This window comes from Mastomys coucha, unplaced genomic scaffold, assembly GCF_008632895.1.
Source record: "Mastomys coucha isolate ucsf_1 unplaced genomic scaffold, UCSF_Mcou_1 pScaffold5, whole genome shotgun sequence".
Classification (NCBI taxonomy): domain Eukaryota; kingdom Metazoa; phylum Chordata; class Mammalia; order Rodentia; family Muridae; genus Mastomys; species Mastomys coucha.
In genome coordinates this window covers 90998985-91019201 of record NW_022196911.1, presented here as the reverse complement: position 1 = coordinate 91019201, position 20217 = coordinate 90998985, and the positions used below count along the sequence as shown (strand labels likewise).

At 51.1% G+C, this 20217-nt stretch overlaps 1 protein-coding gene across 1 annotated transcript; it reads left to right on the top strand.

Annotated features, from left to right (window-relative positions):
- The first annotated feature begins 13853 nt into the window (after positions 1-13853).
- Dlx4 (distal-less homeobox 4) lies at positions 13854-19898 on the top strand. The gene is made up of 3 exons (XM_031351772.1): positions 13854-14902; positions 18681-18871; positions 19207-19898. Exons 1-3 carry the CDS (start codon positions 14614-14616, stop codon positions 19450-19452), a joined length of 726 nt encoding a protein of 241 aa, XP_031207632.1. The 5' UTR covers positions 13854-14613; the 3' UTR covers positions 19453-19898.
- Positions 19899-20217: the final 319 nt, after the last annotated feature.

The following is a 20217-nucleotide window of genomic DNA, read 5'->3' as shown; positions in this document are numbered from 1 at the left end:
GAACCCACAAGAAGACTCAAGACTAGCTGTAACTCCAGTTTTAGAAGATCTTATACCTTCTTCTGCATGTATCAAAGTAGTACACATATATATACCACCAATTTATATAAAAAATGACTTTTTAAAAGTTAAACAAACCCCTCCTTTGATTTAGCAGCATTGGGGATGCAGGTGGGCTGAATTGGGGAACTGACTGGTTCTCATATACTTCATTCCACCTGTGACAGAGGTATGGGGGACAGACCCAAGAAGGACTTCCCTGTGAACTTGGTCTTTTCTAATCTTGGGGAATGCGCTTTAAAAGACAGCTAGTTTAGGGTCAGTGTAGTGGCACATGCCTTTAATCTCAGAACTTGGGAGGCAGAGAGGCAGGTAGATCTCTGTGATTTTGAGGCCAGTCTGGTGTGCAGAGTGAGTTCAAGGACAGCCAGAGCTACATAGTAAGGCTTTGTCTTGGGTACAGGGTACCAGGGATGAAGGTTGGAGATGGGATGAACTACAAACAAACAAAAATCTGGGTGGTTGGTGATACAGACTTTTAATTCCAGTATTTGCGAAGCCAGAAGCAGGCAGATCTCTGAATTCCAGCCCAGCCTGATCTACGGAACCAGGTCAGGAACAGCCAGGATGCACAAACCCTGGGAAACTATGTCAGCACGTGCCAACCTTGTCGCCTCCTGTGTCCCCTTCTTCATGTGTCTCCTGAGGGGCACTGGGCTGAAAGGTTTTCCCATCAAGGTGTTTACTAATATGCAAACTTCTAATCCCACCCATCTCTCCTGGCTCCAGAATTCAAAACTCACTAGTGTGGGGGACTTCAGATATCTTCTAGCTCTCAGGTCCATGGCAGTTGAGGGACTAGGGACATAGTGATGCACGCATGAGGACCTGGCTTTGGATCCTGAGCACTACATTAAAGGCTGGACACTGGGCTGGTGAGATGGCTCAGTGGGTAGGAGCACCAACTGCTCTTCCAAAGGTCCTGAGTTCAAATCCCAGCACCCACATGGTGGCTCACAACCATCTGTAATGAGATCTGACGCCCTCTTCTGGTGTGACTGAAGACAGCTACAGTGTACTTATGTATAATAATAAATAAATCTTTGGGCTGGAGCCAGCAGGGCCAACCAGAGCAAGTGGGGTTGACCGGAGCAAGCAGAGGTCCTAAAAGTGAATTCCCAACAACCAGATGAAGACTCACAACTATCTGTACAGCTACAGTGTGTACTCATATACAAAATATATAATAAATAAATATTAAAAAAAAAAAAAAAAGAAGCTGGACACAGCACACATGCCTGTGATTCCAGCACTGGGCAGGAGGAGACACGAGGATCCCATGGCTTATTGGCCAGCAGCTGAGCTGGACTGTCAATGTCAAGCTCCAGGTTAGTGGACAGGAATTGAGAAAGACACCTGATGATGACCTCCAGCACACACACACACACAGAGGGACCATGGTAATTGAGCAGCCCCACAGGGTGGAGGCAGAGGGCTTGTCCACAGGCTGCCAAGTGCTCCTCCCTGCCCTGCTGGGAGCCTGGCACTCAGAGGCTACCACCACCTTCCAGGCTAAGCCACGTCATCTTGCTGGTTTGGAGGCTTGGGCCGGTTCAGGGTTTGTGGTTATAGCAGGTGGTGACCGAGTCAGAACTTTCCAACCCCATGCTGTACAGAGAGAGGCAGGGCTTGGGGGGTGGGGGGGGGACTGGACTGCCTGGGGATTCCTGCCACCTTTACAGGACTAAAGACGCCAAGGTCCTCCAGGAACCAGGAGAGTCTCCCTCTCAATCCCAGGCCTTGGGGTGGGGACCAAGCAAAGGCAAGGAAGTCCCCTGGACCTCTGTGAGGGTCTGTTTGTTTTCCACTCAGTTTCCTAGATTGAGTCAACCTGCTTCCTGGTTGCTTCTTAGCTGTTTTCCTGATACTTGGGGGACAGAATCATACAACATTAGTGGGCATCCAGCACATTCCTCTAGCCTATGATGCAGCCCCCAGTCACACACACACCCCATCACTGGCTATCCATGGGCTTGTGCTCCGCCAGGCACATGATGTTTCCTTTGATCTTCTAATGACCTCGTGATTAGCTGTTCTTAACCCCACGCTACAGATGAGAAAAGTGAAAACTGGAAATCCTAAGCCACCTATCCAGGTTGTATTTAGCTAGTAAACCAGAGAATTGGGGTTCAAATCTCTTGTCTCTGCTCTAGAGTCCAGACCTTCAACTACATCTCACAGCCGCCGAGGAAACTCCTCCAGACACAGGGACTTGCAGCTACTTTATGAAGCAGACTGTGTCTGTGTTGAAAGAAACCAGCCTCAAGCTCAGGTGTCTCATGCAGCCAAGGACCCATGATGCACCTACGACATGGAAGGACTTGGGTTGAATCTGGGCTGTTGAGAAAGCACATTATTAAAAATGGCTTTCTGAGCTGGGCAGTGGTGGTGCATGCCTGTAATCCCAGCACTTGGGAGGCAGAGGCAGGCAGATTTCTGAGTTCGAGGCCAGCCTGGTCTACAGAGTGAGTTCCAGGACAGCCAGGGCTACACAGAGAAACCCCTCTCTCAAAAAAACAAAACAAAAAAACTTTTTATGGAACCTGGATCTACATTCCTGTGGCTTCTATTTGCTGTCTTGCATCTGGCCTTAAGTCAGAGAGGGTTCCCCCCAGAGAACTCAAGGGAAAGTGCTTGTCACCAGGCCTGACAACCTGCATTTTGATCCATTTAGTGAAAGGAGAGAACAAAATTCCAAAAGTTGTCCTCTGACATCCTCACCTGTACATGTACGCTCACTCACTCAACTCACAAAATGAATAAATGTAAAAACCAAACAAAAATAGATTAACCCCCCCCACACACACACACAGAGTATTGGGGTTTGGGTTATAGTTATACAGGGCACAGGGTTTGCCTGGCATACACACAGCCCTGGGTTCCACTCCCAACACCGAGAAAACAAAGCAAAATACGACACAGAATTCGTGGGCAGTCCCACACGGGTTTGCAGAGAATTCTGACGTCCACCCTCTTTGTCTGTATGGAGGATCGGTTGCTTCTCTCTCTCCAAGACTTGACTCTGTTCATTGTCCTGTCTGGCTGCCAGGGTCTGGCTTTGTTCAGGCAACCACCAACTCTCATGCATGGCCCAGAGAGACCGATTAGCAGCTGGCCATTGGCATCTTGTAGATCTCTCCTCCTCTTCCCACTTAAGAATCTACTGGAATATTCAGGGAAGACCTCCCCAGAGACACCAGCCTGGGGTTCTAGCCCCAGCTCTTTCATGTCATTGTGCAATGTTGGGCAAGGCTAGGTCCTAGGCCACTCTGAGCACTGGTTTCTTCATCTGTGAAATGGGGACAGAGATACTTGCCCCACCTGTCAGGGTGAGGCTTAGCTAAGATCCTGAGTGTAGAGGCATTCCACATGCCAGCCAACAGGGACCCTCAAAGTACCTAAGTGGAACTGAGGGGTGACTTTAGGAGTGGCTGGAGAATCAAAGTTGCCCTCAACATCTCGGGGTGATGCAGGACACCGTGTCAAATGAGAATGGGGAATGGGGTAGTGTTAGCTAGGGAGACGGGAACGGGCAGTACCTGCATGTTCTACAGCCTGGAGTGACTCCTCCAGCCATCACCAAGCCCTCTGGGCTCTATGATGTAATATCAAGGCCAGACTACTTGGTTTTTATTTTTCATTTTACTCTGCATTTGAAACAGGGTCCCAGGTAGCCCAGGATGGCCTCAAACTAGTTACTGTAGCTGAAGTTGTATTTGAACGTCTGATCATCCTGCTTCTACTTCTCAAGTGCTGGGATTATGTGCTCATACCGCAGTCCCTGGTTTTATGTGGTGCTGGGGATCAAACCTAGGGCTCTGTGTATGCTAGGCCAGCATTCCAACCCCTAATACTGGGGTTAGGGGCATAATTAGCTTTTCCATAGGTGCTGGGGATTTGAACTTTCACAGCAATCACTCTCAGGCACTGAGTCATCCCCAGGCCTCAATCCCCAGCCTTGAACCTTTGATCCTTCTGCCTCAGTCTCCTGAGTGACAGGCGTGTGCTACCATGCCCAAAATACAAAAACCTTTCTTAAAGTAGGTTGAGTCTGGCAGCAGGCCGGCTGAATGTGAGCTGAGGAGGGAGGTCCGAGGCAGGAACCCTGGGCTGCACAAAGTTACCAGGTAACTTACTAAATCCTCAGTCCTCAGAGGCTGGGCTTGCTCTTGTGTCACTATTCAGATGAAGAAACTGAGACAAAGTGAAGTTTTACCCGTCCAAGTCACTGCAGGGTGGAGGCAGGATTAGAATTCACACTGACCGGGTCTCCAGGCTGCTGTGCTCCACCTGGCTGCACTGGGGGAAAGGCCAGGATCCTAGCAAGTGGACAGCCTCACTGAGAAACAGCAGGAGGGGAGGGAGGTAGCAGGGACCTTGGTCAGGAACCTGTCTCTTTTGTTTGTTTTGTTTTTTCTTTTTTTGTTTTTTTTTCGACACAGGGTTTCTCTGTGTAGCCCTGGCTGTCCTGGAACTCACTCTGTAGACCAGGCTAGCCTCGAACTCAGAAATCTGCCTGCCTCTGCAGATTACCCGAAGGGAAGCAAGTGCCGGGATTAAAGGTGTAAAGGTGTGCACCACCAATGCCCGGCTTGAATCTTTTTTTAATTATTTATTTTATGTATATGAATGTGCTGTTAATGTCTTCAGACAAACCAGAAGAGGGCATCAGATCCTACTACAGATGGTTATGAGCCACCATGTGGGTGCTGGGAATTGAACTCAGGTCCTCTGGAAGAGCAGTCAGTTGGGGCTGGAGAGATGGCTCAGTGGTTAAGAGAACTGTTTATTATTATTATTTATTTATTTTATGTGTATGAGTACACTGTAGCTGTACAGATGGCCATGAGCCATCATGTGGCTGCTGGGAATTGAACTCAGGATAGCCCCACTCGCTCTGGCCCCACTCAGGCGTAATATACAGTAGCTATCTTCAGATCTCATTACAGGTGGTTGTGAGCCACCATGTGGTTGCTGGGGTCCAAACTCAGGACCTTCAGAAGAGCAGTCTGTGTTCTTACCCGCTGAGCCATCTTGCCAACCCTATTATTATTATTATTATTATTATTATTATTATTATTATTATTATATGTAAGTACACTGTAGCTGTCTTCAGACACACCAGAAGAGGGCATCAGATCTCATTACAGGTGGTTGTGAGCCACCCATGTGGTTGCTGAGATTTGAACTCAGGACCTCTGGAAGAACAGTCAGTGCTCTTAACAGCTGAGCCATCTCTCAGCGTACACACACACACACACACACACACACACTTTCATTTATTTCTTTAGTTCGTGTTCACAGGTCATTTAGCGCCTGTCAACCCTGTGCCAATGTACCATAGTCACACCGTGCAGGACTCCATCCATGCCTTGATGGGGCAAACCCCACCAAGATCCCGTGACAGGGAAGAAATAGGAGCAGTTCTAGGGAACGCCCAGAGACCTGCACAGTCCTGCAGGAGGGGACCCGAAGGGAAGCAAGAAGCTGATGGACAGGACTCCCAGCACTTGGGAGATTGAGACAGGAAGGCTATGAATCTGAGGCCAGCTTGGGCTACATAGTGAAAACCTGTCTCAAAATAACCAGAATTTAAGGCCAGTGTGTGGCCTTCCATTCATGTGAAGGTCACCAGCAGACAGAGGTAAATAGACAGAAGGAAAAGACAAATGTACAAGGCGGGGTGTATGAGAAGGGAGGCTCCTAATCCAGGCGGGTCCCTCAGGGGGGGCCTGAGGAGCTCCAGTTCTTGGTCCAAGTACCTTGTTGGTAAGGTACTTCATTGTGCTATAAGCTTCATTTTTTATTTAACATTTATTTATTTGATATCCGTATCTGAATGTATCTGTGTGCCAGAAGAGGGCATCAGATCCCCTTACAGATGGTTGTTGAGCCACCATGTGGTTGCTGGGAATTGAACTCAGGACCTCTGGAAGTGCTCTTCACTGCTGAATCATCTCTCCAGCCCCACACAGTGTATTTTAAATTCAGTAATTTCCCCCACAATTTTAGCACACACACACTCATACACACACACACACACACCCCACAGGTGCACACAGTGTGTGACTGACTCACTGAGTGGAATCTGTAGACTCTGTACTTAGTAGGTTTATAAGAAGAGCACACACACTCCCTGGCAAGCTGGCAGTGTGATTCCAGTAGTGAAGAAACAGGAGGGACTGAGGTGAGGGTTCCAGGCTGGCCTGGGCTATGCAGTGGGACCTTGTATCTGGAAACAGAGGGGATAAAGGGAGAAAGCAAGCAAGCTGGGGCCACAGTGGGGTGCATGCTTCAACCCAAAGGACATGGCCTCTTCTGCAAGGCAAGAACTTACTTTCTGGAGTACCCAGGGGCCAAAAGGAACCAAGTTTTTTTTTTTTCCTCAGGTTCATTGGCAAGAGTATCTGCTTAACTTGCTCAAGGCCTTGGGCTCCATCCCCCAGCATAACACAAATAAATAAATAAATGAAAAAAATTAAACATACAAAAGAAAACACTCCACTTCTTTTCCATGATTGTCTGGGAAAATCTGAGCCCCAGACTCCAGAATTTGCTTCCCCCTCCCTTCTCTCAGCCCAGCACAAACCACAGAGTGGAGCCAAGAACACTGAGTCAGAAGGGCCTGCCTGCTCTGGAGAGCCAGTTCTGTGAACACAAGTCAGGTTTTCCCTGACAAGACATTTCAACATAGCCTCTGTGTCTCCATCTGTAAAATGGAGCTAGTAACCCAGGTACTCCACAAGATGTTACAAAGTCCCAGTGTGTGCCGAAGGGGTTTAGGAAATACTGTGTATACTGCACATGTGTTAATGTTTATTTTACTTCTTTTTAAAGTGTGGGACACAAGTCCATGGAGGTTAGAGAACAACTTGAAGGACCTGGTTCTTTCCTTCTATAACGTAGGGTGTGAGCCAAGTTGCTGGCCCACAACATTGCATACTTCTTAACCCAGAGAGGCATCTGTCTCCCACCTCCAACCACTTGATTTTGGAGGAGGGACTCAGAACAACTCCGTAGTACTCTGACTTAGAATGTCTCCCCAGCCTTGGCTGCCAGTGTTCCAACTCGGAACTTCAGGCCAGAGCTTCAGTGAGATTCCAGGAGCAAGTTTACCAAGTTAGGGGAAGCCAGGCAAGGGAGATGGCATTCCAGGCGGCATGTCAGCAAGTGAGTCAGGGCTGGGACAGCCCTTCCTGGGTCCCTGGAGGTGGGGGAGGGCTTGCCTCGCTGGCTCGGGGCCCAGGCTGGGTTGCTCCTTTGCATATATCTGCATGTATGTAAGTTTCACCTGCTTACATTGGCAGGGCTGAGAACGACACCTGTCAGAAAGCACAGCAGGATGCAGGATCCAGCTCTACGCAGGCAGCTGGCTGCCTGACTGAGGAGCATCAACCCAGAGTCTTGGTCCATGTTTCATAGACCAACTTTTAAACTTCTGAATCAAACACAGGGCTCTTTCCCTGGGCTCCCCTGTTTGTCCAGGCCAGAACTTCACTCTTTCTCCTACTCTCCCCGGTCCCACTCACCAAGTTCACTTGGGGTTGTCTTTGAGCCATCTTTCTCTTGGCTCCCTTCCTTTCCGTTGCCTCTGCCACCACACCCTTAGGGAGTCCCTCCACACTGCACACTTGACCCATTGCAAGTCTCTCTTCCTCAAATCTCTGCCACCCTACTCCCTTTCCCCAATCCAAGGCAACCCAGGGAAGCCCCTCTACTTCCATCCGGGTCCCACCTTCCCATCACTCAAGGTCACACTGCCTCATCACTCTTACCTTACAGCCCAATGAACAAAGGCCCTGCATCTACCTTTCCTGTGCCTCGGTTTCTTCACCTGTGAAACAAGAATAAGAACAGGACTTGCTTACCTGGGCTGTGTGGCACATGAGTTTCAATTATTAATATTATCTTATAACATTAATATAACAATATAATTAATATAAGTCATTATTAATATTTCTTTTCTTACTGCCTTCACAGCAGACATTGCTCTCCAGGAGTCTCCTCCTCTCTCTCAGGCCTTTCTCTACCCTTGCTGTGTAGTATTTCTCCAGGGAAGATAGTCAGTCCCCTGGCAGTTATGGTAGCCAGCTAGCTGGGGATTCCGATTGCGTTAAGAAAGGGTATTTGGCCCTTTTGTGCCTCAGTGTCCTCATTTGTAATGGGGAGATAATGTACATATCAGCATTGGATATGGACTCTTATCTTATAAGGAAATATTGTAATCATTAGGTAAAGCATTTGAGTTCTTAGCATAGTGCTTGGCACACAGACAACATATGGTATAATCCATTCCTGTTATTCAAAACAGAGGACTAGAATCTCCAGAGAACCCCTTCTACCTCTAAGGTCCAGGCTCCCCCAGTCCTCTGGCACTGTCTACAGATACCAGGTCTTCACCTGGATCCTCCAGTGGCCCCAGACATCCAGGGGACCAGGACCTGGCCCTCCAGCTCTTCTGTGTGGAAAGCAACAGAGGCCCCATTGGGTTGAATGATGCTTGGGAATACAGGCTCAGCTCCCTGGCAAAGCACTTGCCATCCACAACTTGGGTGGCAGAGAGCTAAGGGACAGTTGCCACAGCCCTTCCCCTGCTACACACACACACACACACACACACACACAGAGAGAGAGAGAGAGAGAGAGAGAGAGAGACAGAGAGACAGAGAGAGAGAGACAGAGAGAGAGACAGAGACAGAGAGAGACAGAGAGAGACACAGAGTCTGGAAGGAAGAGCAACCCAGCCCAGTTGGCTTAAGCAGTTGCCAATGTTAACAGCCCATTTCACGTTGCACTCACTTTCCCAAGGAGGCCAGTGACCCTTGGCACAGCCCCCACCCCTGACCACAGATGGGCTCTGCATGCTCTCCTCTCTCTCTCACCACCTCCTCCAGCCCCTTTCAGCAGCAGTTGAGGAACTCCAGGCTGGGTGATCTTCTTCCAATTGGAACTGAAGAAGATGGTCTATGACGCAGGGTAGAGGGGCCCCGAGTGGAGGCAGGAGACTCCGTTCTTCCAGCCACCACGTGGGCCTCCGTCCCTCCCTCCTCCTGGCCAGCCTTCCCCCTTACAGCTGTGTGGGGGTGGCTTGAAAGAGAGGAAGGGGGTTACTTGCAACTGCTTCTAATCTTCCCTTTGTTGCCCACCTCCACCCCCACCCCAGTGTAAACAGAGGAAAAGTCACTGGAAATTGATTTTGTTTGTTGCTGGGCAGGTTATAGTATTGTTTTGCAGAAATGATTCTTTGTCTCATTTTGGGAGTGAAGACTGATTTTGCTCCCGGGGCCATTCGAAGTCTATTCCCTAAATCAATTATTTCCCTATCCTCCCAAACCCAGACCTACAGAGGCATACCAACAAGACTCTGAAGTCCAAATTGGGATCCTGGGGTGGCCAACACCCGACCTTCTTTTAAATAAAAAATAAAATAAAAGCTGACCTCCACTCTTCAAGCAAAAGCAGCAACCCACATCCCTATCGAGACCCTTCGCCTACCCCAGGAGACCTGAAACGCAGAGTGAGCCTCGTGGTGTGCTTGGTGCATGAGAATGTGTGTGTGTGTGTGTGTGTGTGTGTGTGTGTGTGTGTACACGTACAGTATGAGAGTGGTCTCCTATAAGCGTGTGCCGGTCCCCAGAGCTGCTCTGTGTAGTGGGTGCCCCCGCACACACACTGGCTTTCTCATCCGCTGCCGCTACAGGCATTTTTCTAACTCCAAGTCTCTTCCAGTGTTCACCTCGTTGGCTGCGGAGGAAGACCAGAGCGCCAAGTCTGAATGTCTGTGGTGTACGGGGATTTGAGAAAAGGGTGCAGACCTAGCCAAGCCGCCTGCGTTCCGGCCCGGGTAATTCGTTGCAGGCGGGTTGGCCTCCCACAAGCTTGCAAAGTTTTGAAGGCTTCTGGTATATGTTCCCCGGGGTTATCCTCTGCCCGCCCGGCTCCCCGTCGGGGTCCTCGGTCTACTGGTGGGCGATGTGGTACACTCCGCCAAGAAACCCTGCGTCACCCAGCTAAGTCTGGCCTCGGTCCCGGCGCTCCGCGAAGCTCAGCACGGAGTGGCTTCCTCCGCAAGTCCGGCGCCACGGAAACACTTTCTTCCAGCACTCCCTGATTTTGAATTTTCTTTTGGAGATGGTGTCCTGGTCAAAGAATTATTCAGAGCTAATAGCTCTTAGCATTGATGTCTTTCGTGTACTTGTGAATTTAAAATGTCCGGGTCAATCTCAGGTAGACTTCTTGGATGTTCAAACAAAGAAAACAGGCTGTGAGGGTGGGATGGGGTTGTCGCTAAGATCGTGTGGGAGGTAGAGGAAGACTCTTGTGGGAGCCCCCACGCCAAGCAGTGCCTGGGCAGGGTTGGCGCTGACCCCAAGACTTCTCTCCTCGCCTGATCTACGGCCAGCATCTTTAGGATTATTTGGAAAATAACACGCAGAAAGATCTCTCCTCCGAGTGGAAGGTAGAAATGAGCACAAGGGAAAACCCCGAGCCCGGACGGCAGAGGACTTCAGCGCCACTCCAGCACCAGGGCTCACCAAATGCTCCGTCAGAATGAGCAAAGGAGACCCGGCGGTTCCGAATCTCAAAATGGGACGAGGGACGCTGGCTTCGCCAGACGACTCCATTTCCAGGCCTCGGGAACACGGGACTCTTACCTTAGAAAAGAGGTAGATTGGAGGGAGGTTGCTGCAAGATTGAACTTAGTTTCCCCAGACCTAATTACAAAGGCCCCTCCAAATAGAAGTTTAAAGCTTGCTGAGAGCAGACGAACACACAATCAAGATTTTTATTTGGGTGCAGTGACCACTGAGGAGGAGAAAAAGGGCGCGTGTAATTCTAAAATGACCACCAAGCCCGCAGAAATCTGGTGGGGAGTGAGAATCTTTATGTCCCCGAGGGCAGATCGGTTCAAGTGCGGAGTGGACTTGTACTTTCAGAACGCCACGCCTGACCCAGGCAGCACAAGCCACCCTTACACTGTACTGAGCGAGCAAGCCCTTCGAATGTGCTGCGGGAAGCCCCTGCTGTAAACTGCCAGGAAAACTCGCTGTTTCGGACGGGGATTCTGCCACAGGAAGAGCAGAGAGCAACCTCAAGCAAGGAATATACCCTCAGTAAGGCCGCAAATTAGTAAAACCCAAGCGTGAGCGGGGAGTAGGGGCACAATAGCGCAAGCCTTTAATCCCAGCACTCGGAAGACAGAAGCAGGCAGATCTCTGAGATCTCTACATAGTGAGTTCCAGGACAGACAAGTGGTACCTAGTCTAGAAAAACAAACGAGCAAACAAATCACACGCGCACCATTGGTATCAGGATTCTCCAACTTCCCAGCCTCCCAGGGACCCACACCTCTAATAGTAATTATAGAAACGGGGTTACTTTGTCCTCTCTCCTCTCCCTCCTTCTCACTCTTCCCCTCCCTCCCCCCCCCTCCTTTTCTCCTTCTTAGTTTCATGTTCTTGGATTCTGGATTCTTAGTTTTCTGTTCTTGGATTCTTGCAAACCACCGTACAACAAACCTCAGAGGCTTTGGGATCTCAGTCCAGCTCCCTCCTGGCCCTGAGCATTCTAGTAGGAACTGGCTGATCAGGCCAACTACATGGAGGCTGTGCTGAGATGGGAACCCCCGGGGAACTTCCCTTTCTCCATTCTCACCAAGCACGGCCCTCCCTAGCTCACAGGCCATTACTTCTACTTTTCTTAAGGTTGAGAGGATGATTCTGTTTGAGGGGTGTCCAAGATGCCTAGGTTTGCCAGCAAGTGCTTGGGTTCCTCATACCTCATGTTAAAGGTACAGTGGGGCTGGGGATGTTTGAGGGAGACAAAGAATAACTACCTTTCTTAACAGCGTTCTTGTGAGGATGCACAGAGAGTAGGGTTGTTGCATGAGTACAGGTCCAGCTCTCCTTCAGGGTTCTCCTAAGGCATTCACTAAGGACCTTGCTTTGGAAGTGATCCAAAGAGCCTACCAGAACACTCACCTCTCTCTGCCCTTCCTCTATCACAGATCCAGCACAGAAAGGATTGTATTACCTGCCCCTGCAGGTGTCTCCCATCATCCTTTCCATTCTAGCTATAAAGCTTACCTGCCCTCACAGCCAGCCCCGCCTCCAAGGACTTCCTCTTCCTTTGAATCTTACAGCCAGGGAAACCATCCCTGGAAACACCACAGCAGCCTCCCTTCTGAAGAAAAGCACAGCCAGCGTTCCCGACGGCCAAGGCTAAACAGAGAGACCCTGTCTTGTTTTTTGTTTGTTTGTTTGTTTGTTTGTTTTTTGAGACAGGGTTTCTCTGTGTAGTCCTAGCTGTCCTGGAACTCACTCTGTAGACCAGGCTGGCCTGGAACTCAGAAATCTGCCTGCCTCTGCCTTCCAAGTGCTGGGATGAAAGGCGTGCGCCACCACCGCCCCGTGACTTTGTCCATTTTAGAAGGCCTACATCTGCCCTGAGCCCAGTGCCTTCATCTACTCTTCTAGTCTTGCCTTTTCCCCTAATAGCTGTCTGTCCTCTTTCATCTACCCAACACCCCAAGATTGTCACCTTCACTCTGAGCACTGGTGTGTGTGTGTGTGTGTGTGTGTGTGTGTGTGTGTGTGTGTGTGTGTGCACGCGAGTGCATTAGCATGAGGATGGCTTGCGTAACACAGGGATTGAGTGGGTTTTCTAGGGGATCTGTGAGGACCTGTGGGCTAGGGGCTAGAGCTGGGCAGTCGCGGTGTTTGTCTTTGCCTTTCATCCCAGCACTCCAGAGGCAGAGGCAGGCAGATCTCTGAGTTCCAGGCCAGCCTGGTCTACAGAATTGAGTTCAGGATAGCCAGCACTACACACAGAAATCCTGCCTTGGAAAACCAAACCAAACCAAACCAAACCAAACCAAAAGAACTGTCTCTTTCATTATTCGAAGCAGCTTAGATGTGTGGGGAAAGTGTAACTCCCATAGGGTAGGTCATGAGCATATATGCTCATATGCATGGATAGCTTTATTTTTTAGAAGGAACATTAGTGATTTGACTTGTGCATATGTGCCAGGTAAGCACAGTGCGTTTTAAATTAAAAAAAAATTACAATTACATTTATTTATGTTTGTGTTATGCATATGTGTGTGGGTCTGTGCATAACAGAGCCCACATGCAGAACTTGGAGAGACTAGCTCTTGGGTGTTTGTTCTTTCCTTCCACTATATGGTTCTGGGGAATCCAACTCAGATTGTCAGGTTTGGTGGCAACCTACCTGCTCTTTGTCTCCTGTCTGCTGAGCCATCTTATCAGCTTTAATACTGTGCTTTTTATTCAAGGTATTGCCCATTTTTGGGAATGCAGCTGTATATACACCACACCTTAAAGTCTGTGTTTGCAAGTCCATAAATGAGCCTCTTTTCATAGAGGAATATTGGTATTTGACAATATATGTTGGATGAAGTCCCTGTGTATTTTTGTCCCTGTGGCAACAGATGCTTGTGTACACTGATACAAGTTCATGAAGGCCTCCTGCCCTGCTTAGAGGCAGGTCCTGAACACAGCCTGGAAGTACAGAGGAGTTAGCCATATTTTCTGTGCTCTCTCAGGAGCCATCAAACTAGATTCATCCCCACTCCCAGATTTTGCCCCAGTTCCTGCGAGGCTACATTTTGCACAGAGCGCCAGGAAAGGCGGGGCTCGGTACAGGCGAATCCCAGACAGCAGATTCCCTCCAGCAGCCTCAAAGGGCCTGCAGGAGCTGTGATGTCGCAACTAAACCGGGGCCCCTGCCGGAAGCGGAAGCTTGCATTGGGGGTGGTGAGGCGCAGTCGCGGCGGTCGCGGCGTGCCAGGCTCTGGGCGCTCGGCGGGGGCGTGCGCGCCACGCGCGTGCGGGGCAGGCTGGGCGCCAGGCGGCACCCTCCAGGCCCCAGCGTCTGTTTACCAACAAACTGGCCTCGCTCTGCAGCTAGGCATTCCGACGCGCTGAATAAGCGGCCGGCGCTGGCGATCTGCTTCCCACTCCCTCGCAGAGCCCTGGCAGCGTGGGGCCATGCAGATCGGCGCGACGCGTAGTGCGCGAACACAGGTTCTGAGTCCCCGAAGCGTCTCTAGTTAGCGCGCAGCTCCCCTCATCCCTTAGCCATCCCGGGCCCAATTTCCCTAGCACCTTGAACATCGTTACCGAGACTTCCCGATTCTACTGATCCCCCCCAACCCCCGCCCCAGGAACTTGGAGTAGACGCAGGGATGTCGGGTCCGGAGCTCTCACCTCTCTCGTTTCCCGGTGCACGCTGACACCGGGAGGGGGGGCGGGCCCAGCCTCCCTGAGGTCACCATGCAATAGCCAATCCGGGGTGTCTAAGTGGGCGGGGGACCCCTGGGGTCCCGGGAACCGAACCCAGAGGAAAAGATGGGGGAGGGGTAAAACCACGGGGTACCCCCAAAACCCTTTTCCCGGGTGCGAGCTCTCTGCCAGAAGAGACTCAGAGAGACACTTTTTCCTTGCTGGAGCTGGAGACTTTGAAGGGAGCTGGCAGAGAGAGTAGACCGCGTGCCGGCCATGACTTAGGCCCTATGGCCCGGTACCGGCCGCAATGACCTCTTTACCCTGTCCCCTTCCTGACCGCGGTGCCTCCAACGTTGTCTTCCCGGACCTCGCCCCCGCCCCGTCGGTAGTGGCTGCTTATCGGCTCGGACTATCCTCCGGAACCGCAGCTTCCCCCGATCTGTCCTACTCCCAGTCCTACGGCCACCTCCTGTCCTATTCCTACCCTGGGCCTGCAACCCCAGGAGACTCCTACCTGCCCCGCCAGCAACAATCGGCAGCGCCGTCTCAGCCCTTTCACCGGCCGCCGGCTGATCATCCGCAGGAACTCGAAGCAGGTAAGTGTGACCTCGGCGGCTCTCCTTACCTCTGGGGTCTGGGTTGTCTTTGCAGAAACTTCGCGCTCTTCTGCTTGCACTCGGCCAGAGGGCTTCAAATGTTTCTCTTGCGGATACCCTGGAATCTGCGGTAGGGGGAGGGCGAAGGATGGGTGGGGGAGGAGCGGAGGCAAGTTGATCTAGGTCTCCTTTTTAAATCCGACCTGGTTTCGATTTGCAGTTTTGGAAAGCCGGGCGGGAGGGCTCCCTACCCCACCCCTTGGAGCAGTGGAGTTGTGTGTGTACCTGTGTAACGGAAAATTGCCCTCATCCAGATGCAGGGGTGGAGACCTAGCCCCTTCCCCGTGATTCTCCTCATCCTTCACTGCGTTCCGACACCATTCCTTTTGAGTTCTGGTCTCAGAAACCAGTATATAAATCAAACACTACTAAACAGAAATCGATTCCCAGTTGGAGGTAGGTAGACAACTAGGCGGAGTTCCTGGGCCCCACCCCCTTTTTCCTGGAAGTGCCTAACCCTGTAAGGTAACTGGAACCTGCAGGATCTGGGTATAAGACCCCACTAATTGTTGTTAAGAGAATAGAGTTACAGGCTGGTCTACCAGTCTCAAGATCTTTCCCTGGCCTCCTCTGCCTTGTACCTAAGCCATCCTTACCATCTTCACCCTTAACTTTGGGATACATAAGACCCGGTTCCCGTTGGCTGCAGCAAATCTGAGTTCCAGAGAAAATGCTCATTGGAAGGCTTCGGTGAAGACAAGGGAGCAGCTGGCCTTTCTAGCCCTGACCTATGCACAACCCGACTGACAGCCCCTGAGTATCTATGGATGCTATCCGTAGACTACCTGACTCCGAGGACATCACGATGGTCCAGTTGTTCTTGCCGTAGTCCTCAAAGATGCTCGTCTGCCATGTGACTTCACGTAGTCGTCAGCCCCAAACCAAGATATTTCTCTCCTTTTCCCTGGTCATTCTGGCATAAATTCATGACATACCTCCCCTTCACTGGCCCCCAACCAAAACCACGCTAGAATGGGGACTTGAATTCCTTGTTCTATGCTTGGAGAAACTGAGACAGAAAGCGTATAGATCGAGGACACAACTTCTTTTCTGGGCTCCTGGCCCTGGGCAAGCTCACTTTCCTCACTGAATGGAGCCAGGAAAGGGGACCTTAGGGAACGTCTCAGGACACCAACAAGTTAACAGCCTTCTGGGGCAGAGTGGGGGTGGGGCTGCTGGGTTTCGTTGGAGGGCGGACAGTCGAGGGTGGCAGAGTTTCACCTACAGATCTATGAAGGAACCTCTTGGACTCCTCTTTTTAGATTTGCTAAGATACACTGGGGAAGTAGAAGCAGTGGGGATCCTGAGTTTGAGGACAACCCGGGCAACCTGCTATACATCCTAATATGTGCACGTGAGGACAGTGTGCATTTTGGGACTGGGGCGGAAGAACCTGACCTTATTGGAAGACGGATCTGACAATAACGTGGAGTTGTCTTCCCTATGCCTTCCCTTGCTTGGTCCAAGAACAATAGACTAAAGAATTCTTTCTATTATGTACTTTACCCGGATACAACGAAAAAAATAAAACAGAGACTTCACGTTCCCAAGCAGATACTTCTTTTAAAATATACCGTAGCATTTCGTTATTGAAATTGTGCGGGCCGCCCATTCTTGGATGAATAGTTGGAGTATGAGAGAGGGCTTGGAGTGTCCTACGCCCATACTGCGTATGCACCTCCGTCCCGGGGAGGCATTTGGCTCAGAAAGAGCCTCAGCAACACCCCGTTGGGGCTGCGGGGTGCGGCTGCCGCGCCTCCACGGAGGCCCTGAGGACCCGTTATCGCAGCCGGGGTAGATCCAGTTGTGACTTGCCAAAACTAGTGTGGAAAAGGCAGCTAGCTGTTCCGGAAGGCACCTGGAAGGAAATCTGCTCTACGAGTTCAGCAGTCCAATCCAAGGCTGTCTTCCTTCGCTCTCTGCTCGCTATTTTACCCGAACTGCGCGGTCCAGGCAGCCAAGAAGGCACGGTAGCCACTTGGCTGCCTGCCCCAGGCGAGCAGTAGGGGTCGGAGGAGGAGAGAGACAAGACAGGCGCGGGCGGGGAGCGGAAACCCAGTGGTTTTTCTGGGAATTGGCTGAGGTTGGGATCCAAGGGACAGGATTTGAGGACCACAGTCCCCAAGGCCACCGGTGAGGGATGTGGGGGAGGCGAAGGCAGTGGTGACTGCGGCCCAGGGGCAGAGACCCTAACGCATGTTGGGTGAACCCAGCTAGGAATGGATGGGGACCGGAAGGACAGAAGCTGCGTCCGCTGCCAGGATACAGGGACATCTCACCCACTTTATTCTGGGGTCCTCATAGTAGGCCCGCACGAAATGAGGCAACTGCAACCCTAACATTTTATCATCCCGGGCAGGCATTTTGCCTCTTTGTCTTCTCATTTCTCATCCTCTTGGGCAGTCTCAGTATCCCCTAACGTGGTCCAGGTTGGGGCCCCAGTTTCAGGAATGGAAACCCAAGGCCTCAATCTTGAGGCCAACCAGAAGCCTTTCCCCATACTACCAGGCTGGTCGTGGGAGCTGGGGGCCCCGTGGTGGACACCAGACCTTGTGCCACACATAGCCTGCAGCCCAGCGATGACAATATAAAAACCCATATTGCTGGCAGATCTCTTAAGCTTTCTGGACCAGAGTCACTTTCCCTACTGTGAAGGAGCGCTCACTCTGTCCTTGGGGCCCACAGGAAATCCATCTGGCTTCTAGATCCCTGAAGAAGCTTCCCCTGAGCTAGCCAACGGGCAGGGAAGACAAGGATGGCCTTTTTACTGCTAATCAATGCAGGGTACACTAGGTCTCACTATTCTCGCCTTGATAATAGCATTTAAGGCTGACTTTGAGAGACACCCCCCCCCCTTTCAGAGGCAAGCGATTGCCATGCCAGCATTACCTCTGTGCGTTGACTTTTAGGTCTCTTGAGTCTTGGATGCGCTGCTCTGCTTATCTCCAGACCTTACCTCAGCTCCCCATGAACCTTTTGCCCTGTTCTATTCTTTCTTTCTTTTTTTTTTAAGACTTATTTATTTATATGAGTTACATTGTAGCTCTCTTCAGACACATCAGAAAAGGGCATCAGCCCAGCACGCCTTTAATCCCAGCACTTGGGAGGCAGAGGCAGGCAGATTTCTGAGTTCGAGGCCAGCCTGGTCTACAGAATGAGTTCCAGGACAGTCAAGGCCAAGGCTACACAGAGAAACCCTTCTCGAAGAAGAAGAAGGAGAAGGAGAAGGAGAAGAAAAAGGCATCAGATCCCATTACAGATGGTCGTGAGCCACCATGTGGTTGCTGGGAATTGAACTCAGGACCTCTGGAAGAGCAGTCGGTGCTCCTAACCACTGAACCTCCTGTCCATCCCAACCCTGTTCTATTCTAAGCAGGCCCACCAGCCAACCTACTAACACCCCTGTCCCCTCCCTCCAGGAGCCTGGGCACCCTTTGAGTTCTTGGCATTTTCTGTTCTTGGGTCCCATAGTGGTAGCTTCAACAGGACAAGAACTCGAGAACTGGCAGCTTGTGTCAACTGTTGCTGGTGTTGAATTGGCAGAGATGGGCAAGGCTCCCTCCATTGCACACACACTGCGACTCAGGTTGACGGTGAAGGGCTGCGCGCATTGTTTTTGCCGATTGCCCAGGGTGTGGGGTGCAATGAGCTTATTAAAAATGCCCAACTCACCTGGTCCCTTTGCCTGCTTATAGCTCAGTGTTCTTCTGCCTCCCAGAATCAGAGAAGCTGGCACTGTCTCTGGAGTCCTTCCAGCAGCAGTCCCTGACCAGGAAGCTGCGCAAGCCTAGAACCATCTACTCCAGCCTGCAGCTGCAATACCTGAACCAGCGTTTCCAGCACACCCAGTACCTGGCCCTGCCCGAGAGAGCTCAGCTGGCGGCGCAGCTCGGACTCACCCAAACCCAGGTAGGGCCAGTCCTGTCCCTGTCCTGTGCAAAGCAAGCTTCTTAGTCCCTGCTTTCTGAGAACCCACAAAGGAGTCCCACGATTCTGCTGACACAGCTCTCAATAAGGAGTGTCCATAGCTGGTCCGCAGCATGAGTTGGGGGTACATAATAGAGGAGAATGAGGCTCAGGAAGAGGAGTGCACCCAGACAGGAAGCTGAGACTGAGGGATTCCAGAAATGAAGGGCTGGAGCTGAGGGTCCCAGGATTCACTCTCTGTGGCCAGGTTCCTTCCCCTTTCTGCAGCTTTTCATAGATACTCCTAACCCTTCCCCTGTCCCCTTTTCCTCTCAAAGGTAAAGATCTGGTTTCAGAACAGACGCTCCAAATACAAGAAGCTTCTGAAACAGAGCTCTGGGGAGGCAGAAGAGGACTTCTCTGGGAGACCCCCCTCCCTTTCTCCCCACTCTCCAACCCTTCCATTTATCTGGAGTCTACCCAGGACAGGCACCCTGCCTACCAGTGGCTATGACAACAGCCACTTTGGTGCCTGGTATCAGCACCACTCCCCAGATGTGCCTGTGCTGCCTCAGATGATGTGAGTCTGGAGGGAGACTGCTCAGGCTTCAGACCTCCTGTCAAGCCCAGGACCTGAGCACCTGCTCCCCTTCTGGGAGGAGAGGAAACCAGCTCCAGATGGAGTTTTCTCAGAAGACAAGAAGCTGAAGGAGCAAAAGGAAAAGAATGGAGTGGAAGCCTGGCTCTCCAAACCAGAGAGCTAGATCAGGGGCTTTAGCCACAATCTTGTCACTCCCTCTCCCTTCAAATGACTGCAGCCCCAGCACAGCCTAGGATCCAAACCAGGAAGAAAACAAATATTATTCCTGGCCTACACTGTGGGGGCCCAGACAGCCCTTCCATGAACAAAACCAGAAGTGGACACAGAGTCTCTGTTGTTGGCCACTGTAAAGTCTCTGACTTTCATTTACTGATTATTGGTGGTGGCCCAGTGGTAGAGTGAGTGTTTAACATGTAAAAAGGTCCCAGCACCAAAACAAAATTATGGAGTATCAGCCTGTGGGCAGCTTCTGCTTCTCTGCTTCAAACGGCTCTCTACCGCCATATCTACCCATTTTTAGTTGATAGTCATGGGCTTAATCATGCATGTAATTTAGCAGGTATGTCTTAAGAGCCCAGGCCTGACAGGCAGTGGTGGTCCAGGCCTTAATCCTAGCACTTAGGAGGCAGAGGCAGGCGGATTTCTGAGTTTGAGGCCAGCCTGGTCTACAGAGTGAGCTCCAGGACAGCCAGGGCTATATAAAAAAAGAGCCTGCTCCCACGACTCTCCATCCTTAACCCTCACACAT

Bases quoted from the DNA above. Each gene is read 5' to 3' on its own strand.
- Dlx4 (XM_031351772.1), top strand. From the start codon at position 14,614: ATGACCTCTTTACCCTGTCCCCTTCCTGACCGCGGTGCCTCCAACGTT. The intron at 14,903-18,680 runs GTAAGTGTGACC...TCTGCCTCCCAG, and splicing joins TCCGCAGGAACTCGAAGCAG to AATCAGAGAAGCTGGCACTG. The intron at 18,872-19,206 runs GTAGGGCCAGTC...TTCCTCTCAAAG, and splicing joins TCGGACTCACCCAAACCCAG to GTAAAGATCTGGTTTCAGAA.